The sequence below is a fragment of the Myotis nattereri genome (genome assembly GCF_964212035.1).
Source record: "Myotis nattereri genome assembly, chromosome: 3".
Taxonomy (NCBI): Eukaryota; Metazoa; Chordata; class Mammalia; order Chiroptera; family Vespertilionidae; genus Myotis; species Myotis nattereri.
The window spans coordinates 87,404,493-87,423,558 of record NC_138077.1 but is presented as its reverse complement, the minus strand read 5'-3'; the positions used below and the strand labels follow the sequence as shown (position 1 = coordinate 87,423,558).

General features: G+C 37.0%; 1 protein-coding gene across 2 annotated transcripts in view; it reads left to right on the top strand.

Moving 5' to 3' along the window:
• ZNF654 (zinc finger protein 654) overlaps positions 1–19,066 on the top strand; it is a 128,933-nt gene that overhangs the window by 93,862 nt on the left and 16,005 nt on the right. For both annotated transcript variants that reach the window (XM_081087080.1, XM_081087079.1), the window contains exons 4-6: positions 1,688–1,823; positions 4,335–4,537; positions 5,561–5,700. In XM_081087080.1, coding sequence (XP_080943206.1) covers positions 1,688–1,823; positions 4,335–4,537; positions 5,561–5,700 — 479 coding nt within the window. The remainder of the gene's footprint in view (positions 1–1,687; positions 1,824–4,334; positions 4,538–5,560; positions 5,701–19,066) is intronic.

The window sequence follows — 19,066 nt, the reverse complement described above, 5'->3', positions numbered from 1 at the left end:
GGATTAATATCTATGACTATACATAGAGGGGTGGGCAAAAGTAGATTTACAGTTGTAATACAAATAAGTAACACAATAATTAATAAAACAACAATAAAATCTGTGTTTCACATACTCAACAACTGTAAAGCTACTATTGCCCACCCCTGGATATTGTTTTATCCTGAAGCTTTGTTTTATAACTGTTACTAATTTTTTAATGTCTGGGGATTTTTTTTTTTTTTGAGCATGGAAAGAAATTCTGGCAATTGTTTGTTTTAATTGATGCACAATTTATTAAAATTTTTAACATTGCCAGTTTTAAAATCTAGTTTTTTCTTAAGCTCAATTTATGCATTTAAAAAATAAATTTATTTTTATTTATTTTTTTACAGATACGTAGATTTTATTTTACAAAAGTGGGATAATTGGGAACACATATTTCTGCAACTTGCTTTTCTCACCGTGGACATTTCTCAAGCCAGAAATACAATCTACCTCATTATTTTTTTTAATTTTGTTTTATTGCTTAAAGTATTACAAAGAGTATTACATACGTCTCCTTTTTTTCCCCCCTTTATCTTCCCCTGGCCTCCCCTACTCCCCAGTGTCTTATTAACTCCATGAGGCTTCAGTTAATCTCTTTAAATTACCAAATTAAATACCCTGAAACATTTTAAAACACAACAATGGACAAAGTAAAATAAATCAAAAAGCATAATCAAAAAAAGAACGAAAAGCATAATCAAACAATTAAATATTGTAAATCTAAATCTAATAAATCAAATTTATAAATTCAGTAAACCAAGTTCTCCTAAATATTAAACATTGCTTACTAACTTAACTTGTTACGTAATTCATATTATAATCACAAATCTGAGATAATAGATTCTCTAAAAACATTTCAAATATCTTTAAAAAAAACACAACAGAATATGCATAAACAATTTATCAACTAATGCCCAACTTACCAATACATTTTTATCTTAAACCAAATGCAAAGTCTTCATACTAGCATTATAGGTCCAATTCATTCCTTAAGCCTGTCATTTTTCGTCCCAAGACTACAAATGTACTTGCACAACAAAGTAGAATAGAATTTTCATCTTTCAACCTTGTACCACAACTAGGATAATACATTTGGGATTGGGCAGGGCACCTATGTGTACTTGTCAACCAGAGTCTGCATTGGACCCTTCTACCCTTCTTATTGTCAGGCTTTTGCTTGCCCTTGTTAACAGAAACCTTGTGAGCCCTCACGTAAATTTAAGTAAGCATTTAAGTTATACATTTTTGCAACCTGGTTCTTTTCCTAGAAATGATGCATCCTGTGTTTCCATTTGGTTTTTGCAACCTGGTGGTTTTCCTAGAAATGATGCATCCATTAAGTTTTTCTTACATTTTAGCAATGCGATTTTCTTCCTAGAAATAATTCATTCCTTAAGTTTTTTCCTTAGGTTACACTTCATCCCCATTATAATGGGATTTCCTAAGTCCAGTTATGTACAAACTGTGTAACCTTTGACATTAAAGTTAACTTGTGTACTAATGGGTTTTGACACCCTACATAGGTTACTTAACAACCCTTTCTCTTTTATAATTTAATAACTGCCTCATTGGCCATCAGTCATTTTATTCACAATAATGATCAAGTTTAATTTTTAACCCCTTTAAATTCATAAAGCGAAAAATGATTTTTCTCTCCTAGGAATGCCAGAATCACCTCCGCAGATATGGAAATGTGAATCTGGAACTGGTGACTCGAATCATTAGAGATGGTGGCCCATGGGAAGATCCAGTGTTGCAAGCTGTTCTTAAAGCCCAGCCAGCATCTCAAGAGATAGGTACTTCAGGAAAATCAAAATCAAAACCAACATTTGTGAGAAGCAAACACAATTTCATTATCTCACTAGAGCTGTATTAGTGATTTTTCTTTATTTTATAATATTGAGTAAGAATTATGTATTTTTACATGAAATGTGTTTAGTTTGTTGTACTAATGTGCCCTTAGAGTGATTTTTGACACTAGACTTGAATACATTTATTTCTAGTAATTTCCCATTCTCATGGGAATTAACATATTTATTGTCCAGATGTTACTTACAGAGAGTTCATTTGCTTTTGTCACTGCAGTTATAGTTTAAATATCTATTTAAGTTGCCAAACCCTTTTAAAACAAAACATCCTGCTTAAGAACTTGAGATCTCCCTTATACAGAAGCAGCTGTGAGAGCTATAACTCATCCAGTTTTTATCACTATTACTGTATATCCCACACCTAGCCCAGTGCCTGGTAGAGAATAGGTGCTTAATATATGATGATTGAATGAATGACCACATGATGACTGTATAAGTGAATGAGTGACTAAATTTCAATTCCGAATACAGTAGAGCAGTATTTCCCACACTTCATCCATTAATAGAAGTTGAATTTTCCCTCATCCCTTTACCGCCTGCATACTTCTTTGACATCACCTCCTCTTAAACCTAGATGTACAGTGGTTCCTGTGGGCCAGAATTTTCTTTTGAGGAAGGAGGCTCTGTCAACTGCTTCTCACATATTATTCCTAAGCCACAGCTGATCACCAAAGCTTAGAATGTAGAGCTGAGCAGTAGTGAATAAACACAAAACTGTGAAAAACATTTGAATGTATGGAGAGCCTAAGGAGTACAATTTTAAGATTGCCAAAAGGAAAAGACAAGAACTCCTAGCTCTGGAACAATTCAGACCTTGGTCTGGTGAGAAAGACACTTCATACCACAGACTGTGCTCTGTGGGTTAGGATCTGTCCATTTGTCCCAGGTTAAGGGGTGAGGGTAGGGGTGGGTTGTGGGTATTGTTGAGTGGAGAAGGAGCTGTGATTCTTGGGCTTAAGAACAAGCCAACCAGATACAAGTGTGGAGGCCGATGGCAGAGATGTGAGAGAAGATGAAAGTAAGGCCAGAAGAAGTAGCACAAAGCAGTGGGATGAGATGGGAGATAAGACAAAATAGGAGGAAAGGGCTGAAATATATATGTGACAGTGTTATATACCCAAGGGATGCAAATGAGACGAACTTGGTATGAGGGTCTGGAGAAGGAATAAAAGAACGGAAGCAGCTGGAACTGAGGAGGAAGAGTTGGATGGCTGAGGAAAGGTAGTCAAATACAGGTAAGGCAAAGGTGACTACCTGAAGGAAACTATGAGGAGACTAGGGAATGAGGCAAGAGCAGGGTAGGAGATAGACAAGACAGAGCTTCCAAAGGAGTGAAAAGTTAGGGCTTTTAGGAGAGCTTTTAGGCTTCTCTGAGTAGGAGCAAGAACAAACATGAGTTGCTTTGAAGTCTGATGGCCTTAATATATGTATATATAGTTCTTCACACATAGTCCTTTAATACTTACAGTGACATACCTCACTCAGGGAAAAGCTGCTCTAGAGCCTCATTAATATGAATGACTCTTCTCTGGTTGGTGATCATTAGGGTAAAAACTAATGAGGTTTATCTTTGCTTTAAGTGAACAGATGAGTGTCTGTTGATCATATGTTGGAAACAGAACTGCAAGGCAGATGTTGGCACCCGAATAAAACATCACTCATAAGTATTTTAGAAGCTAATGATTAAACACATAACTAATTAAAATACTTGGGGTCCAATAGGATATATGTGTTCTAGTTCCTGCTTTGCCACTTAACTTTTGTCTTTGGGCAAGTCATTTGACCTCTCTGAGACTCAGTTTTGTGATCTGTAAAACAAATACTATGATATCTACCATAAGGATGTTTTTAGGTCTAAATAAACTTAGTAGATAAAGGTGTTTGCATACTTTTTAATTGTGTAAAACCAAGTATTTGTTAGTAATTATTCTTAGTGATTCATGAGCACATATTAATAAGCATTCCTTTTGGCTTAATCTTTTGTTGACAAGTAATAAAATATATTTTTTTCATGATTTAACTTTTTCATTAATTCAGATTTATTTCTCTATAATTAATCAGTAATGAAAATATTGAGCACTAAGATCAGAGTACATAATCTTAGACTAGAAATTACATACCCCATGTTATTTGAAACATTTTAACATATTAGTGAACTGAAAAATAAATATTTCAGGTTTTTTACTTTTTAGACTGAGAAGAAATCAACAGGTATTTCTTGAGCACTGTTTTGTTGTCACTTTTATTTCCGTTTTTCCAATCATATAATTGTATATCTTTTTTCACAAATAAACTCTTACTAAGAAAATGCTATTTAATTAAATAACTAGTTAATCTAATTAAATGCCACACGTTAGTGATAAAGTTTCAAGCAATAATCAAGAGTTTGAGAGAATCCTTTCTTGAGAGTAATACGAGTCTGTTCTCTATTTAATACAGTGAACAAATACTTAAGTTCGGAAAATCCACTATTCTTTGAACTACGTGCCAGATACCTAATTGCTTGTGAACGCATACCCGAAGCAATGGCTCTTATTAAATCTTGTATAAATCACCCAGAAATCAGCAAAGACTTGTATTTCCATCAAGCACTCTTCACATGTCTATTTATGTCACCTGTAGAAGAACAGCTATTCCGGGAGGTATTGTTTAAGATTTTGTTTGTTTGTCTATCATCATTTTAACCTTATAATAAAAAACAGGGAAAAATATAGCCGAATCTTGTTAAATTCCTTTTTATAGTAATACCAAAGGTTTTCAGATTAAATTATTTAGATGTGTTCTCTTTAACACCATTCTTTAAGCTCATGTTAAATTAGACCAGTGGTTGGCAAACTGGCTCTCGAGCCACATGCGGCTCTTTGGCCCCTTGAGTGTGGCTCTTCCACAAAATACCACATGTGGGTGCGCACGTACAGTGCAATTGAAACTTCATGGCCCATGCCCAGAAGTCGGTATTTTGTGGAAGAGCCACACACAAGGGGCCAAAGAGCCACATGTGGCTCACGAGCCACAGTTCGCCGACTACTGAAAAATCTGATATTAACAAAACATTAATAAGCTTCATTTTATTCATTTTAATCCTCACCCGGGGGTATATTTATTGATTTTTAGAGAGAAAGGAAGGGGGAGAGAAAGAAACACTGATGTGAGTGAAAAATATGGGTCAGTTGCCTTCCAACCAGGGATCGAAACTACAACCTAGGTATGTGCCCTGACCAGGAATTGAACCCACAATCTTTTGGTGTATACGTCAACCAACTCAGCCACCTAGCCAGGACAGCGATAAGCATTATTTATGTTGAGTTTCTGGTGTGACAGAGGTCAAATAAAAACTGAGAACCATTATGATTTTGCCTTTTAAATAAAATATTTAAAAACTGAAATTTTCATGTTTGTTATTTTGTTTTTTTCAAGATGAAAGAATCTTAATATGGATCCTACCTACCTATAAGTTATAAACATTAATGAGATTAAAAGTAACTGTAAACTATAGGTGCTATATAGTAAAAATATGAAGCTATGAAAAATTTTCTGTACAATTCATCATTGTCTTTGTAGAAGAAAACTAAACATCTAATTTCTTCTGAATGTTTAAACACTTATTGCAACTAGCTTTTAGATATTTTTAATGACATGAACTAATTTTTCTTTTCCTCTTATAGCATTTATTGAAAACTGATTGTAAGAGTGGAATTGATATCATCTGTAACACTGAAAAAGAAGGCAAGACTATGTTAGCCTTGCAACTCTGTGAATCTTTTCTTATTTCACAGCTCCAGAATGGGGATATGTATTGTATCTGGTAAGTGTTCCTAATATAGAAATTAAAGTAAGACGGGGAACAGAAAAATTGGTTAGCAGTTTGGACTTTATATTTTTTTAAAAAGTTATGTGAAAATGTTAAGCAAGAAGCAATAATGCCTAAAGATTAAAAAAGAAAATGATCAGGTACTAGTAATTGATATTGTAAATGTTTAAGGTATGTGTTATAATGAAACAATCATGTTTTAAATTAAATTTGGAGTGTTAGCTTGTTTGTTTTTTAATTTAAGACAGTTTTTTAGAGCAGTTTTAACAGCAAAACTGAAAGGGAGGTACAGACATTTTCCATATACCCCCTGCTCCCACACATATATATCAATATCACTCACCAGAATGGTACATTTTTTATCAAGGATGAATCTCCACTGATTCATTATAATCACCCAAAGTTGACAGTTCACTCTTGGTGTTATATATTCTATGGGTTAAACAAACATATAATTACATATCTATCATTGTAGTATCATACAGAGTATTTTCACTGCCCTAAAAATCTTCTGAGCTCTAACTCATCTCTCTCTGATCCCCACCTTTGGAAAGCACTGATCTTTTTACTGTCTTCATAGTTTTGCCTTTTCAGAGTATCAGCTAGTTGGGATCATACATGTAGTCTTCTCAGAATGGCTTTTACGTTAGTACTATACATTTACGGTTCCTCCATGTCTTTTCATAGTTTGATAGCTCATTAGTGCGAAATAATATTCCCTTGTCTGATGTACCACAGTTTATTTATCTATTCACATACTGAAGGACATCTTGGTTGTTTCCAAGTTTTGTCAGTTATGAATAAAGCTGCTATAAACGATCTGTGTGCAGGTTTTTTTGTGTGGACATGTTTGCAACTCCTTTGGGTAAAAATACCAAGGAGCACTATTGCTGGAACATATGATAAGAGTATGTTTAGTTTTATAAGATACAGCCAAACTGTCTTCCAAAATGGCTGTACCATTTCTTATTCCCACCAGCAATTTATGAAAATTCCTGTTGCTCATCTTCACCAGTATTTGTGGTCAGGGTTCCACATTTTGGCCCTGCTAATAGGTGTACAGTAGCATCTCATTGTTGTTTCAATTTGCATTTCCCTGATATCATATGATGTGGAGCATCTTTTTATAATCTTTCTTGCCATCTGTATATCTTCTTTGGTGAGGTGTCTGTCCATTAAGATTTTTGGCCCATTTTTTCAGTCGAGTTGCTTGTTTTCTTATTGTTGAGTTTTAAGAGTTCTTTGTATATTGTGGATAATAGTCATTTATCAGATGGCTTTTATAAATGTTTTCTCCCAGTCTGTGTCTTGTCTTTTAATTTTTTTTTATATTGTCTTTTACAGAGAAGAGGTTTTTAATTTTAATGAAATTTTATTTCTTTCACGAATCATGTTATTGGTGTTTTGTCCAAAATGGTATCACCATACCCAAGTCATCTAAGTATTATCCTATCTTAATTTCTAGAAGTTTTATAATTTTGCATTTTATGTTTAGGTCTGTGGTCCATTTTGAGTTACTATTCATGAAAGTTATAAGGTCTGTGTCTAGATTCATTATTTTTCATGTGGATGTCCAGTTCTAGCATCATCTGTTGAAGAGACTACCTTTGCTCCATTCTATTGCCTTTGTTCCTTTGTTTAAGATCAATTGACTATATTTATGTGGGTCTATGTCAGGGCTTTGTATTCTGTTCCATTGATCTATTTATTCTTTCACAATACAATAGTGTCCTCATTACTTTAGCTTTATAGTAAAACTTGAAGATAGATAGATTAATCCTCCAACTTTGCTATTCTTCAATTTTATTTTGGCTATTCTGGATCTTTTGCTTCTCCATATAAACTTTAGAATCAGTTTGTCAATATCCATAAAATGACCTGCTGGGATTTTGATCGAGATTGCATTAAATCTAGAGATCAAGTTGGGAAGAAACAACATTTTGATAATATTGTGTCTTTTTTTTTTAAATTAAATCTTTATTGTTCAGATTATTACATTTGTTCCTCTTTTTCCCCCCATAACTCCCCTCCTCCCAGTTCCCGCCCCACCCTCAGCCCTCACTCCCCACCCACTGTCCTCATCCATAGGTGCACGATTTTTGTCCAGTCTCTTCCCGCATCTCCCACACCCTTTTCCCCCCCAAGAATAGTCAGTCCATTCCCTTTCTATGTCCCCGATTCTATTATAATCACCAGTTCATTCTGTCCATCAGATTATTTATTCACTTGATTTATAGATTCACTTGTTGATAGATGCATATTTGTTGTTCATAATTTGTATCTTTACCTTTTTCTTCTTCTTCCTCTTCTTAAAGGATACCTTTCAGCATTTCATATAATCCTGGTTTGGTGGTGATGAACTCCTTTAGCTTTTCCTTATCTGTGAAGCTCTTTATCTGACCTTCAATTCTGAATGATAGCTTTGCTGGATAAAGTAATCTTGGTTGTAGGTTCTTGGCATTCATCACTTTGAATATTTCTTGCCACTCCCTTCTGGCCTGCAAATTTTCTGTTGAGAAATCAGCTGACAGTCGTATGGGTATTCCCTTGTAGGTAACTGAGTTTCTTTCTCTTGCTGCTTTTAAGATTCTCTCTTTGTCTTTTGCTCTTGGCATTTTAATTATGATGTGTCTTGGTGTGGTCCTCTTTGGATTCCTTTTGTTTGGGGTTCTCTGCGCTTCCTGGACCTGTAAGTCTATTTCTTTCACCAGGTGGGGGAAGTTTTCTGTCATGATTTCTTCAAATAGGTTTTCAATATCTTGCTCTCTTTCATCTTCTGGCACCCCTATAATTCGGATGTTGGTACGCTTGAAGCTGTCCCAGAGGCTCCTTACACTATCTTCATATTTTTGGATTCTTTTTTCATTTTGCTTTTCCGGTTGGGTGTTTTTTGCTTCTTCGTATTTCAAATCTTTGACTTGATTCTTGCGCTCCTCTGTTCTGCTGTTGGGTGTCTGTATAATATTCTTTATTTCAGTCAGTGTATGCTTAATTTCTAGTTGGTTCTTTATCACAACATTGAGGGTCTCATTAGATTTCTTGAGGATCTCACTACATTTATCGGCAGTTTTTAGAAAATTATTGAAAGACCTTAAAAGTGTGGTTTTGAGCTCTATATCTTCCATTTCTGACATCTGCGTCCTGTTTCTTTGTCTCCACATTTTTTATGCTTTCTTGGTGCAACCCCTAGTGGTCTTTATGTGCAGTCTTGTTGTACTTAAGCCTAGATTGTTGTAGGTATCACTGCGGGGATTTGACCTCCAGGGCAGCTGGCTTTGAGAATCAGCTGTGTCTGCATTGAGAGAACTTCTGTCCTCTAGGGAGGTGCTAATCTAGCCTTTGCCTGAGGCTATCCGGCAAATGCCTCTGTGCAGGGCTTGGGCGGGGCGGGTCTCAACAGGGTGGGCTGGAGCCAGCAGTTATGGCTGCTCTCAATCCGGTCCCCAGGGGCTCTGCCTCTCAGAGTCCCAGCAAACGCTGCAAACCTCAGAGAGAAAGCTGCCTTCGAGTTCCGACCGAAGCCAGACAGTCCCGCTTCGCCTGTTTGAGTCTGGGTCCTTAAAGACGTGCCCGGATCTGTACAGCTCAGAGTCTGCGACTTCCTCCCGATTGAAAGTGCCACTCCCTGGCAGACAGCACCCCACCAATTTTCACAGCTAGATAGTATGTGGGTACCCTCCTCAGTTTGGTGTTCTCTGCTGGGGAGCCCAGCTTTGGGATTAGATCCCAGAGGCACTCCTCACCCCCCCCCCCCCACCCCTACCCCAGCCCCCAGCTGAAATATCTCTTTGGGACTTCAGTTGCCATCTGCCCCTCCTACCAATCTCTATGCGGTCTCCTCCTTCGGTCCTTGGGTAACAGGGTTCTCTCCAGTGAGTTTTCCGTTGATTATTCAGGAAGCCTTTCTATATTTCAGTTGTAATTCCAGGTTATTCCTGGGAGCATGTTTATCTACACCTACATTCTTGCTGGTTCAGCTCTTCTTCTCAATATTGTGTCTTTCTATCCTGGAAATATCTTTCCTTTTATTTAGTTGATTAAATTCACCTGAGTTGTGTAGTTTTCCTCACAAATTTTGTGCATGTTTGTTTAATTTTTAACTAAGTATTTTGTTTCTTAGGCACTAATGTAAATGGTATTGTGTATTAGTTTAAAAAAAACATTTTAAGAATTACTTAAAAGTTATTAGTAGGATATGTAACTTAGAACGTATTATGAGTGTTTTTAGGACCTACTCTTAGAGTAGTGTTAGGTGAAACCATGAATAATTATTATAAAAGATTCTAATAACTTCTGTCCCGCTCCCTCAACACACATACACACAAACTTTATCACTTTGACATTTCATTAATTTTGAAGGAAAAACTAGATTTCATTTGCTGAATATAATAATCTGAAATATGAGCTATAAACATTTTTTATCAATGCTTTTGAATTTTAAATATTTAAAACAGTAGCTCAAAGGGGGATTTAAGCTAAACTCATTTAATATTCTTGTTTTACAGATTAAAATCTTCAGAATAAGAGATAAATAGGTCATTAGTAACAGAACTGTGTCTAAAAACTAGTGGATTATCTTCTAGGAGAGAATACTTTAGTTAGATTATGTAAGTTTTTATTCAAAAGTTTTCCTGGTAAGTTGGAATTTCAAATACATTTAAGTATCATTTCTTGATAAGTAGTATTCCAAAACAGAATATAGTCATGACTGTTATAGTAGACTAGAGGCCTGTTGCACGAAAAGATTCATGCAATAGGCCTTCCCTTCCCCTGGCTGCCAGCACCAGTTTTCCTCCAGCACCCAAAACCCAGGCCTTGGCTCCGGCCGGAGCCGCCTTCAAAGACTTCACTGCTCCGGCCGGAGCCACCTTCCGTCTTTGCTCCACAGCTTTGGGCCGTATGCAAATTAACTGTCATCTTTGTTGGCGGTTAATTTGGATATCATGCTGATTAGCCAATGGGAGGCGTAGCAAAGGTACAGTCACTTACCCTGTTTGTCTATTATTAGATAGGATTAGAAGCCCGATGCACAAAATTCGTGCAAGGGGCTTGGCCCTTGCAGCTGCAGTGGCTGCCTTGGCCCTCACAGCCCCTGCTTCTTCCAGAAGATCATCCAGAAGGATGTCCAGAAGATCGTTGGGCTGTCCAGTCTTATTAATATATTATGTTTTTATTATTATAGATTGCTACCTATGAGGATAGGCATGTTCTTTGCCCTTGGCTTTATTAAACTATCTAAACAGGATGTCTTCAGTCTTTTCATATTGTTAAGTAAATTGGAATTGTGTAAACAACAACAAAGAGGAAAACCTTTTACTTATTTTCTTGGCTAACCAATTTCTACTCTTTAAGGAAGGAAATTAAAAATAGAACAGTGCCTATCCTTCCCACTCCTGGCCGTTATCACCCTCCAAGAATAGAGCTGCGAAATGCAACTCCCAGCTGCCTAACTGGAAAGGAATCTTTAGCCTACTTCTTGGTCCTTTCTTCTGAGTAGGCTGAGTTCTCATAGTCTGCCCTCATTTCTTCTACCTCTCCTCTATTTTTTTTTTATTGTCTGAAGTTTTACTTATGTCTCCTTTTTTCCTCAATTGACCTTCCCCACACACCCATGCCCCAACTGCCCCAGTGTCTGTGTCCATTGGTTATGCTAATATGCATGCACATAAGTCCTTTAGTTGCTCTCTAACTCCCCTCCCCTACCATTTATCTCTAGATTGATCTATTCTTGTTCATCAAATTATGTTGATCATTATATCCCACATATGAGTGAGATCATGTGATATTTATCTTTCTCCAACTGTTTAATTTCACTTAGCATAACGCTCTCCAGTTCCATCCATGTTGTTGCAAATGGTAAAAGTTCCTTCTTTTTTATAGCGGCATAGTATTCCATTGTGTAAATGTACCACAGTTTTTTAATCCACTCATCTGCTGATGGGCACTTACGCTGTTTCCAAATCTTAGCTATTGTAAATTGTGCTATGAACATAGGGGTGCATGTATCCTTTCTGATTGGTGTTTCTGGTTTCTTGGGATATAGTCCTAGAACTGGGGTTATTTGGTCAAATGGGAGTTCCATTTTTAACTTTTTGAGGAAACTCCATACTGTCTTCCACAGTGGCTGCACCAGTCTGCATTCCCACAAGCAGTGCATGAGGGTTCCTTTTTCTCCACATCCTCGCCAGCACCAGTCATTTGTTGATTTGTTGATAATAGCCATTCTGACAGCTGTGATTGTTGTTTTGATTTGCATCTCTTGGATGATTAGTGACTTTAAGCATGTTTTCATATGTGTCTGGGCCTTCTATATGTCCTCTTTCAAAAAGGGTCTATTTAGATCCTTTGACCAATTTTTGATTGGATCAATTATTTTCCTTTTGTTAAGTTGTATGAGTTCTCTGTAAATGTTGGAAATTAAACCCTTATCTGAAATAACATTGGCAAATATGTTCTCCCATCCAGTGGGCTTTCTTGTTGTTTTGTTGATGGTTTCTTTTGCTGTGCAGAAGCTTTTTATTTTGATGTAGTCCCATTTGTTTATTTTCTTCTTAGTTTCCATTGCCCTAGGAGCTGTGTCTATAAAAATATTGCTACAACATGTGTCTGCTATTTTGCTGCCTATAGAGTCTTGTAGAATTTGTATGGTTTCCTGTCTTACATTCAAGTTCTTTAGCCATTTTGAATTTCTTTTTGTGTATGGTGTAAGTAGGTGGAATAGTTTCATTTTTGTGCATGTAGCTGTCCAATTTTCCCAACCCATTTATTAAAGAGACTGTTTTGACTCCATTGTATGCTCTTGCCTCCTTTGTCAAATATTAATTGAGCATAATGGCTGGGGTCGATTTCTGGGTTCTCTGTTCTGTTCCATTGGTCTATATGTCTGTTCTTGTGTCAGTAACAGGCAATTTTGAGAACCATGGCTTAGTAATATAGCTTGATTCCTCCAACTTTGATCTTCTTTTTCTGGCTTGCTGCAGCTATCTGGGGTCTTTTTTTATCCCAGATGAATTTTTGGAGAGTTTGTTCTAGATCTTTGAAATATGCCATTGGTATTTTAATGGGGATTGTATTGAATCTGTAGATTGCTTTTTGTAGTATGGACATTTTAATGATGTTGATTCTACCAATCCATGAACATGGTATGTTCTTCCATTTGTTTGTCTTCCTCTGTCTCTTTTTTCAATATCCTGAAGTTTTCCGAGTACAGGTCTTTACATCCTTAGTTAAGTTTATTCCTAGGTATCTTAATTTTTTGGTGGAATGGTAAATGAGATTTTTTTTTTTTCGTTTCTCTTTCTGTGAGTTCATTATTGGTGTATAAAAAGGCCATGAATTTCTGGGTGTTAATTTTGTATCCTGCTATATTGCCAAATTCATTTATTAAGTCTAGTAGTTTTTTGATGAAGTCTTTGGGGTTTTCTATGTATAGTATCATGCCATCTGTGAATAAGGACATTTTTTCTTCTTCTTTTCCAATTTGGATGCCTTTTATTTCTTCTTCTTGTCTGATTGCTGTGGCTAGCACTTCCAGTGCTATATCGAACAGGAGTGGTGAAAGTGGGCATCCCTGTCTTATTCCTGTTCTTAGGGGAAATGTGTTTAGTTTTTGCCCTTGAGTATGATGTTGGCTGTAGGTTTGTCATATAAGGCTTTTATTATGTTGAGGTATGATCCCTCTATTCCCACTTTGCTGAGAGTTTTTATCAAGAAAGAGTGTTGGATTTTGTAAAATGCTTTTTCTGTATTGATTGATATGATTATGTGATTTTTGTCTCTGAGTTACTTTATGTGATGTTATCATATTTATTGATTTGCGAATACTGTACCATCCTTGCATCCCCGGAATAAATCCCACTTGGTCATGGTGTATGATCTTTCTAATGTAATGCTGAATCCAATTTGCTAGAATTTTGTTGAGGATTTTAGCATTTTTATTCATCAAGGATATTGGCCTGTAGTTCTCTTTTTTTTTTTTTTTTTTTTTTTTTTTTTGTGGCGTCTTTAACTGGTTTTGTGATTAGGCTAATGCTGGCTTCATAGGAAGAGCTTGGAAGTGTGCCTTCCTCTTGAATTTTTTTGAATAGTCTGACAATAGGTTTTAGTTCTTTGAATGCTTGGTAGAACTCCCCTGTAAAGCCGTCCGCACCAGGGCTTTTGTTTGCTGAAAGATTTTTTTATTGCTGCTTCAATTTCTTTCATAGTTATCAGCCTATTCAGGTTTTTTGTTTCTTCCTGATTGAGTTTTGGGAGCTTGTATTTTTCTAAGAATATGTCCATCTCATCTAGGTTGTCCATTTTGTTGGAATAGAGTTGTTCAAAGTATTTTTTCATAACCGTTTGTATTTCTGTGGGATTGGTTGTTAGTTCACCTGTTTCATTTCTGATTTTGTCTATTTGGGTCCTCTCTCTTTGCTTCTTGGTGAGCCTGGCTAGAGGTTCATCAATCTTGTTTATCCTTTCAAAGAACCAGCTCTTGGTTTTGCTGATCTTTTTTTTTTTTTTTGTCTCTATGTCATTTATCCTCGCTCTGATCTTTATTATTTCACTCCTTCTGCTTATGCTGGGCTTTTCTTGTTGCTAACTTTGAGTTGTATGTTTAGATAATTTATTACCATTGTTTCTTGTTTTTTTTAGATAGGCATGTAGAGCTATGAACTTCCCTCTCAAGACTGCTTTCACTGTGTCCCACAGATTTGGGATTGTTGTGTTTTCATTGTCATTTGTTGCCATGATGCTTTTTATTTCTTCTTTGATCTCTTTGGTAACACAGTCATTGTTTAGTAGCATGCTATTTAGCCTCCAGGTATTTGATTTAATTGTTTTTATGGTAGTTGATTTGTAGTTTTTTCCCTTGTGATCTGAGAAGATGATTGATATGATTTCTAATTTCTTGAATTTGAAGAGACTTTGTCTGTGTCCCAATATGTGGTCTGTCTTGGAAAATGACCCATGTGCACTTGAGAAGAATGTACATTCTGTGGCTTTTGGTGAAATGTTCTGAAGATGTCAATTAATTCCATCTGATCTAGTGAGTCATTTAGGATTGCTGTTTCTTTGCTGATTTTTTTTTTTTTATATATTTTATTGACTTTTTACAGAGAGGAAGGGAGAGAGATAGAGAGTTAGAAACATCGATGAGAGAGAATCATCGATCAGCTGCCTCCTGCACATCTCCTACTGGGGATATGCCCGCAACCCAGGTACATGCCCTTGACCGGAATCGAACCTGGGACCTCTCAGTCCACAGGCCGACGCTCTATCCACTGAGCCAAACCGGTTTCGGCTCTTTGCTGAATTTTTGTTAGAGGATTTGTCCAGTGATGTTAGTGGGGTATTAAAGTCCCCTACTATGACTGTATTGCTGTCAGTCTCTCCCTTGATATCCTCCAGAAGTTTATGTATTTGGGTGCTCCTGTATTGGGTGCATATATGTTTACCCGAGTTATATCTTCTCGTTGAATTTCTCCCTTCAGTATTATGAAGTGGCCTTCCTTATTTCTTGTTATGGCCTTCACTTTGAGGTCTAATTTGTTGGATATAAGTATTGCTACCCCAGCTATTTTTTCATTTGCATTCGCCTGAAAAACCTTTTTCCATCCCTTCACCATCAGTCTGTGTGAGTCCTTTGTTCTAAGCTGGGTTTCCTGTAGACAGCAGATATATGGATCATGTTTGCTTATCCACTTAGCTACCCTATGTCTTTTGATTGGGGCATTTAACCCAAAATTATTAATGATAGGTATTTGTTTGTCGCCATTTTTATTCTTTATGTCTGTGTTCCTTCTTTCCTTCCTATTTCTTCTTTTTACAGAAGACCCTTTAGCATTTCTTGCATTGCTGGTTTGGTGGTAATAAACTCCCTTAGTCCTATTTTGCTGTGAAGCTACTGATTTCACCCTCAATTTTGATTGATAGCCTTGCTGGGTACAGTATTCTTGGATTCAGTCCCTTCCTTTGCATGACTTTTGTATATTTCATTCTATTATTCCCTTCTGGCCTGATGTGTTTCTGTTGAGAAATCAGTCTCTAGTCTGAAGGGGGATCCTTAGTAGGTAACTTTCTGTCTCTCTCTCTGGCATCCTTTAAGATTCTTTGTTGTTGGTGTTTGCCACTTTAATTATAATGTGTCTTGTGTTGGTCTTTTGGGGTTCTTCTTGTTTGGGACTCTGAGCTTCTTGGTTGTGTGAGTTTTTTCTTCCCTATATCAGGGAAGTTTTCTCTCATTATTTCTTCAAACAGGTTTTCTATTCCTTGCTCAGTTTCCTCACCTTCTGGGACCCATATCATGCAAATGTTGTTTCATTTCGTACTGTCCCAAAGTTCCCTTAGGCTCTCCTCCTGTTTTTTAAGTATTTTCCTAGGTCATTGATGGCAAACCTATGACATGCGTGTCAGAGGTGACACGTGAACTCATTTTTTTGGTTGATTTTTCTTTGTTAAATGGCATTGAAATATATAAAATAAATATCAAAAATATAAATCTTTGTTTTACTATGGTTGCAAATATCAAAAAATTTCTATATGTGACACGGCACTAGAGTTAAGTTAGGGTTTCAAAATGCTGACACGCCGAGCTCAAAAGGTTCGCCATCACTGTCCTAGATGCTACTCTGCTTGTGTATTTTTTCCAACCTTGTCTTCTAGCTCACTGATGTGGCCCACAGCTTCTCTAGTCTACTGTTGATGCTTTCTATTGAGTTCTTTATTGCAGCGATATCATTTTTCATTTCTTCTTGGTTCTTCATTTCCTCTTGGTTCTTACACATGTGAAATTTGTCATCCATCCTTTTCAGTGACCTTATGACCATTGCTCTGAATTCTTTTTGACATATTGCTTGCCTCCATTTCAGGTACTTCCTTTTCTGGTGATTCTTCCTTTTCTTTCGTATGTGGGCTGTTTCTTTGTCTCCCCATGATAGCTCCTCTCTGGATGTCTGGTTATGTAGTTCTCTCTGTCCTGCATTGAATTAAATGCAAAAACTACAACACAACAAGACACAACGCACAGGGCACCAAAGACAAATGTATTCACGATACTAATAAATCCAAATAAAGGTGTCCAGCAGAGATAAGAGAGTGAGGGGATAGAAAAGAGTGCAGAAATGATATTGAGGAAAGGAAAAAATGTAAGAGAGAAAAGAAAGAGAAGAAAGAAGAACGGGGGAAAAATATATGCATATGGGGAGAAAACTCCAATAAAACAACTAATCCAAAAAAATGCAAACAACAAACACACAGAGCTGAATGCAAACTATATACAACAACTAATCCAAAATATGTAAACTACAAATATTTAAACAACAAACACCCAGATGAATCTGTGGAAGCAGAGCTTATTTCCAGAGGTAAGGTCAAGGAATTTAATGAATGGGGAAATAGCCACAATTCAGTATAGAGGAGGTAGATAGAGAATGAGTGTATAAGAAAAAAAGTAGAAAACTAAATACAAAAAAAGAAAAAGAAATGTATATTAAAGTATATATATATACACACACACACACACACACACACCATCCATATATATATATATGTATATATATATATACTTTTCCCTTTCTTTAATCTATTTATGTATTCGTTTACTATTGGAAAAGGAGAATAGAAAGTAGATAGGCCTGAGTTTGTCATTGGAATTTGTTAAGCTATTAGGAGAAGAGGAGAATCATTGAGGTGAGGAAAAACAGAAGTTAAAAAAAAAAGATAGAAAAAACAAGCAATCGAATTCATAACAATTAAACAACACCAAGACAGATAGAAAGAAAAAGGCAAAAGAAAAAAAAAAGGAAGAGAAAGAAAATTTGGAGAGTGAAGAAAGAGAAGACAAAAGTATGTATGGACTTGGAGCAGGGGAGCAGAAATTAGATATATGAGTAAGATCAATTTTTAACAGGGAGTATAGAGAGAGGATAGAGAAAAACTAAAGCAGGAACAAGGTAAGAGAAACAGGACAAAAGGGGGAAGTGAGGAAGAGAGTGTTAACATAAAGGAAAAATTGAGATAGAGTAAAGTAATACTAAAGGAAAAATAAAAATAGAATGTAGAACACTAATCCCAAAATAAGATAAAGAAAAAATAAAACTAAAAAAAGGTAAAATACTAGTAGTAATAATAATAATTAAAAATAAAAATATAATGTATAAGGTAAAATCAGTGAGAAAAAGAAAAATTTATTTTCTCAAGTAAAAGATAAAAAGTAAAAGTGTGAAGTAGTGAAGGTCATTCAATTCTCTACTGTTCTGCTTGGCAGGTCTGTTTCCTGTCAGGTAGACAGCACAGTATTGAAGTTCCCTGCACTCCACCACTCCTCTGTGTCATAAGCAGTCTGTTTTCAGGCACTCAGGGTTTCTTTGTTTCTCAGCCTACCTTTAGTTGTATTTACACAAGCGTCAATTTCTGATACAACCCCTGGGTGGCAGTGTTTCTGTATTGATATCTGGTGATAAAAGCCCCCTCTCCTGCCCAGTGGTTAGATTTCTTCCCCTCCAGTACTCACTACTGGGTTGGGGATATAGACTGCCCTAGAGCTGGTTTTCTGCTCGTCTCTCCCTACTCTGAACCCCAACAAGGTTCCACAAAAACAGCTTCCCCTGCAGTCTCAGTGTTTTTTAATTGGATCATCCTATATACTGGACTTAGCAATCAAAAGCAAGGATTTAAAAAGAAAAAGAAAAACAAAAAAAGCCACAGGATGCACGCAGACTCGCCTCTTTTTTTCCCCTGGCACTCGGCAGCCGGTATAGTGATAGAACTTCAGGCTGCCTTTCTGGGCCCAGCCCTGCTGTGGGTTAATTTCTATAGTCCCCTTCTTCCAGTAGCCCCGTGGGCCCCCTTCCACATTAGAGGGGTACACTGACCCCAACAGCCGCGGATTTCGTGGGGCGCAGTCTTCCTCTGAAACTCTATTTCCCGCTAGGTGCGTTTTGCACACGTTTCTCCCTCCAGCCTGGATCCCACCTCTCACCTTTCCCTCGGTGATATCTGACCTTTCTGTCCACCCATTGCCTCAACAGCTATATTTAATTCACCAATTCTGGTGGATGTAATCGATTCATCTGTTCCTTCTATCTGCTCTGTGAGAAGGCGCAGGGCTCGTCCGCATATTCGCGCTGCTTTGTCTCCTCCTGTACAGACTTTCTAGGCACCCGTGGTCAGAGAGGATGGAGTTTTGGTTTTCCTGGGTTCGTAGCTGAGGCAGCTGTTCCCTGGCTGGTGTGGCTGTAGGGTCCCGGGAGGTATCTGAGGTCTCCCGGGTTGAAGGTGAGGTTGGGCTTCAGATCACCGCCAGTCTCCCCTTCAAGATGGCATGGTCTCTGCCGCAGAGCCGGCAGCTCCAGGAGAGATTTCAGCAGCACTAGAG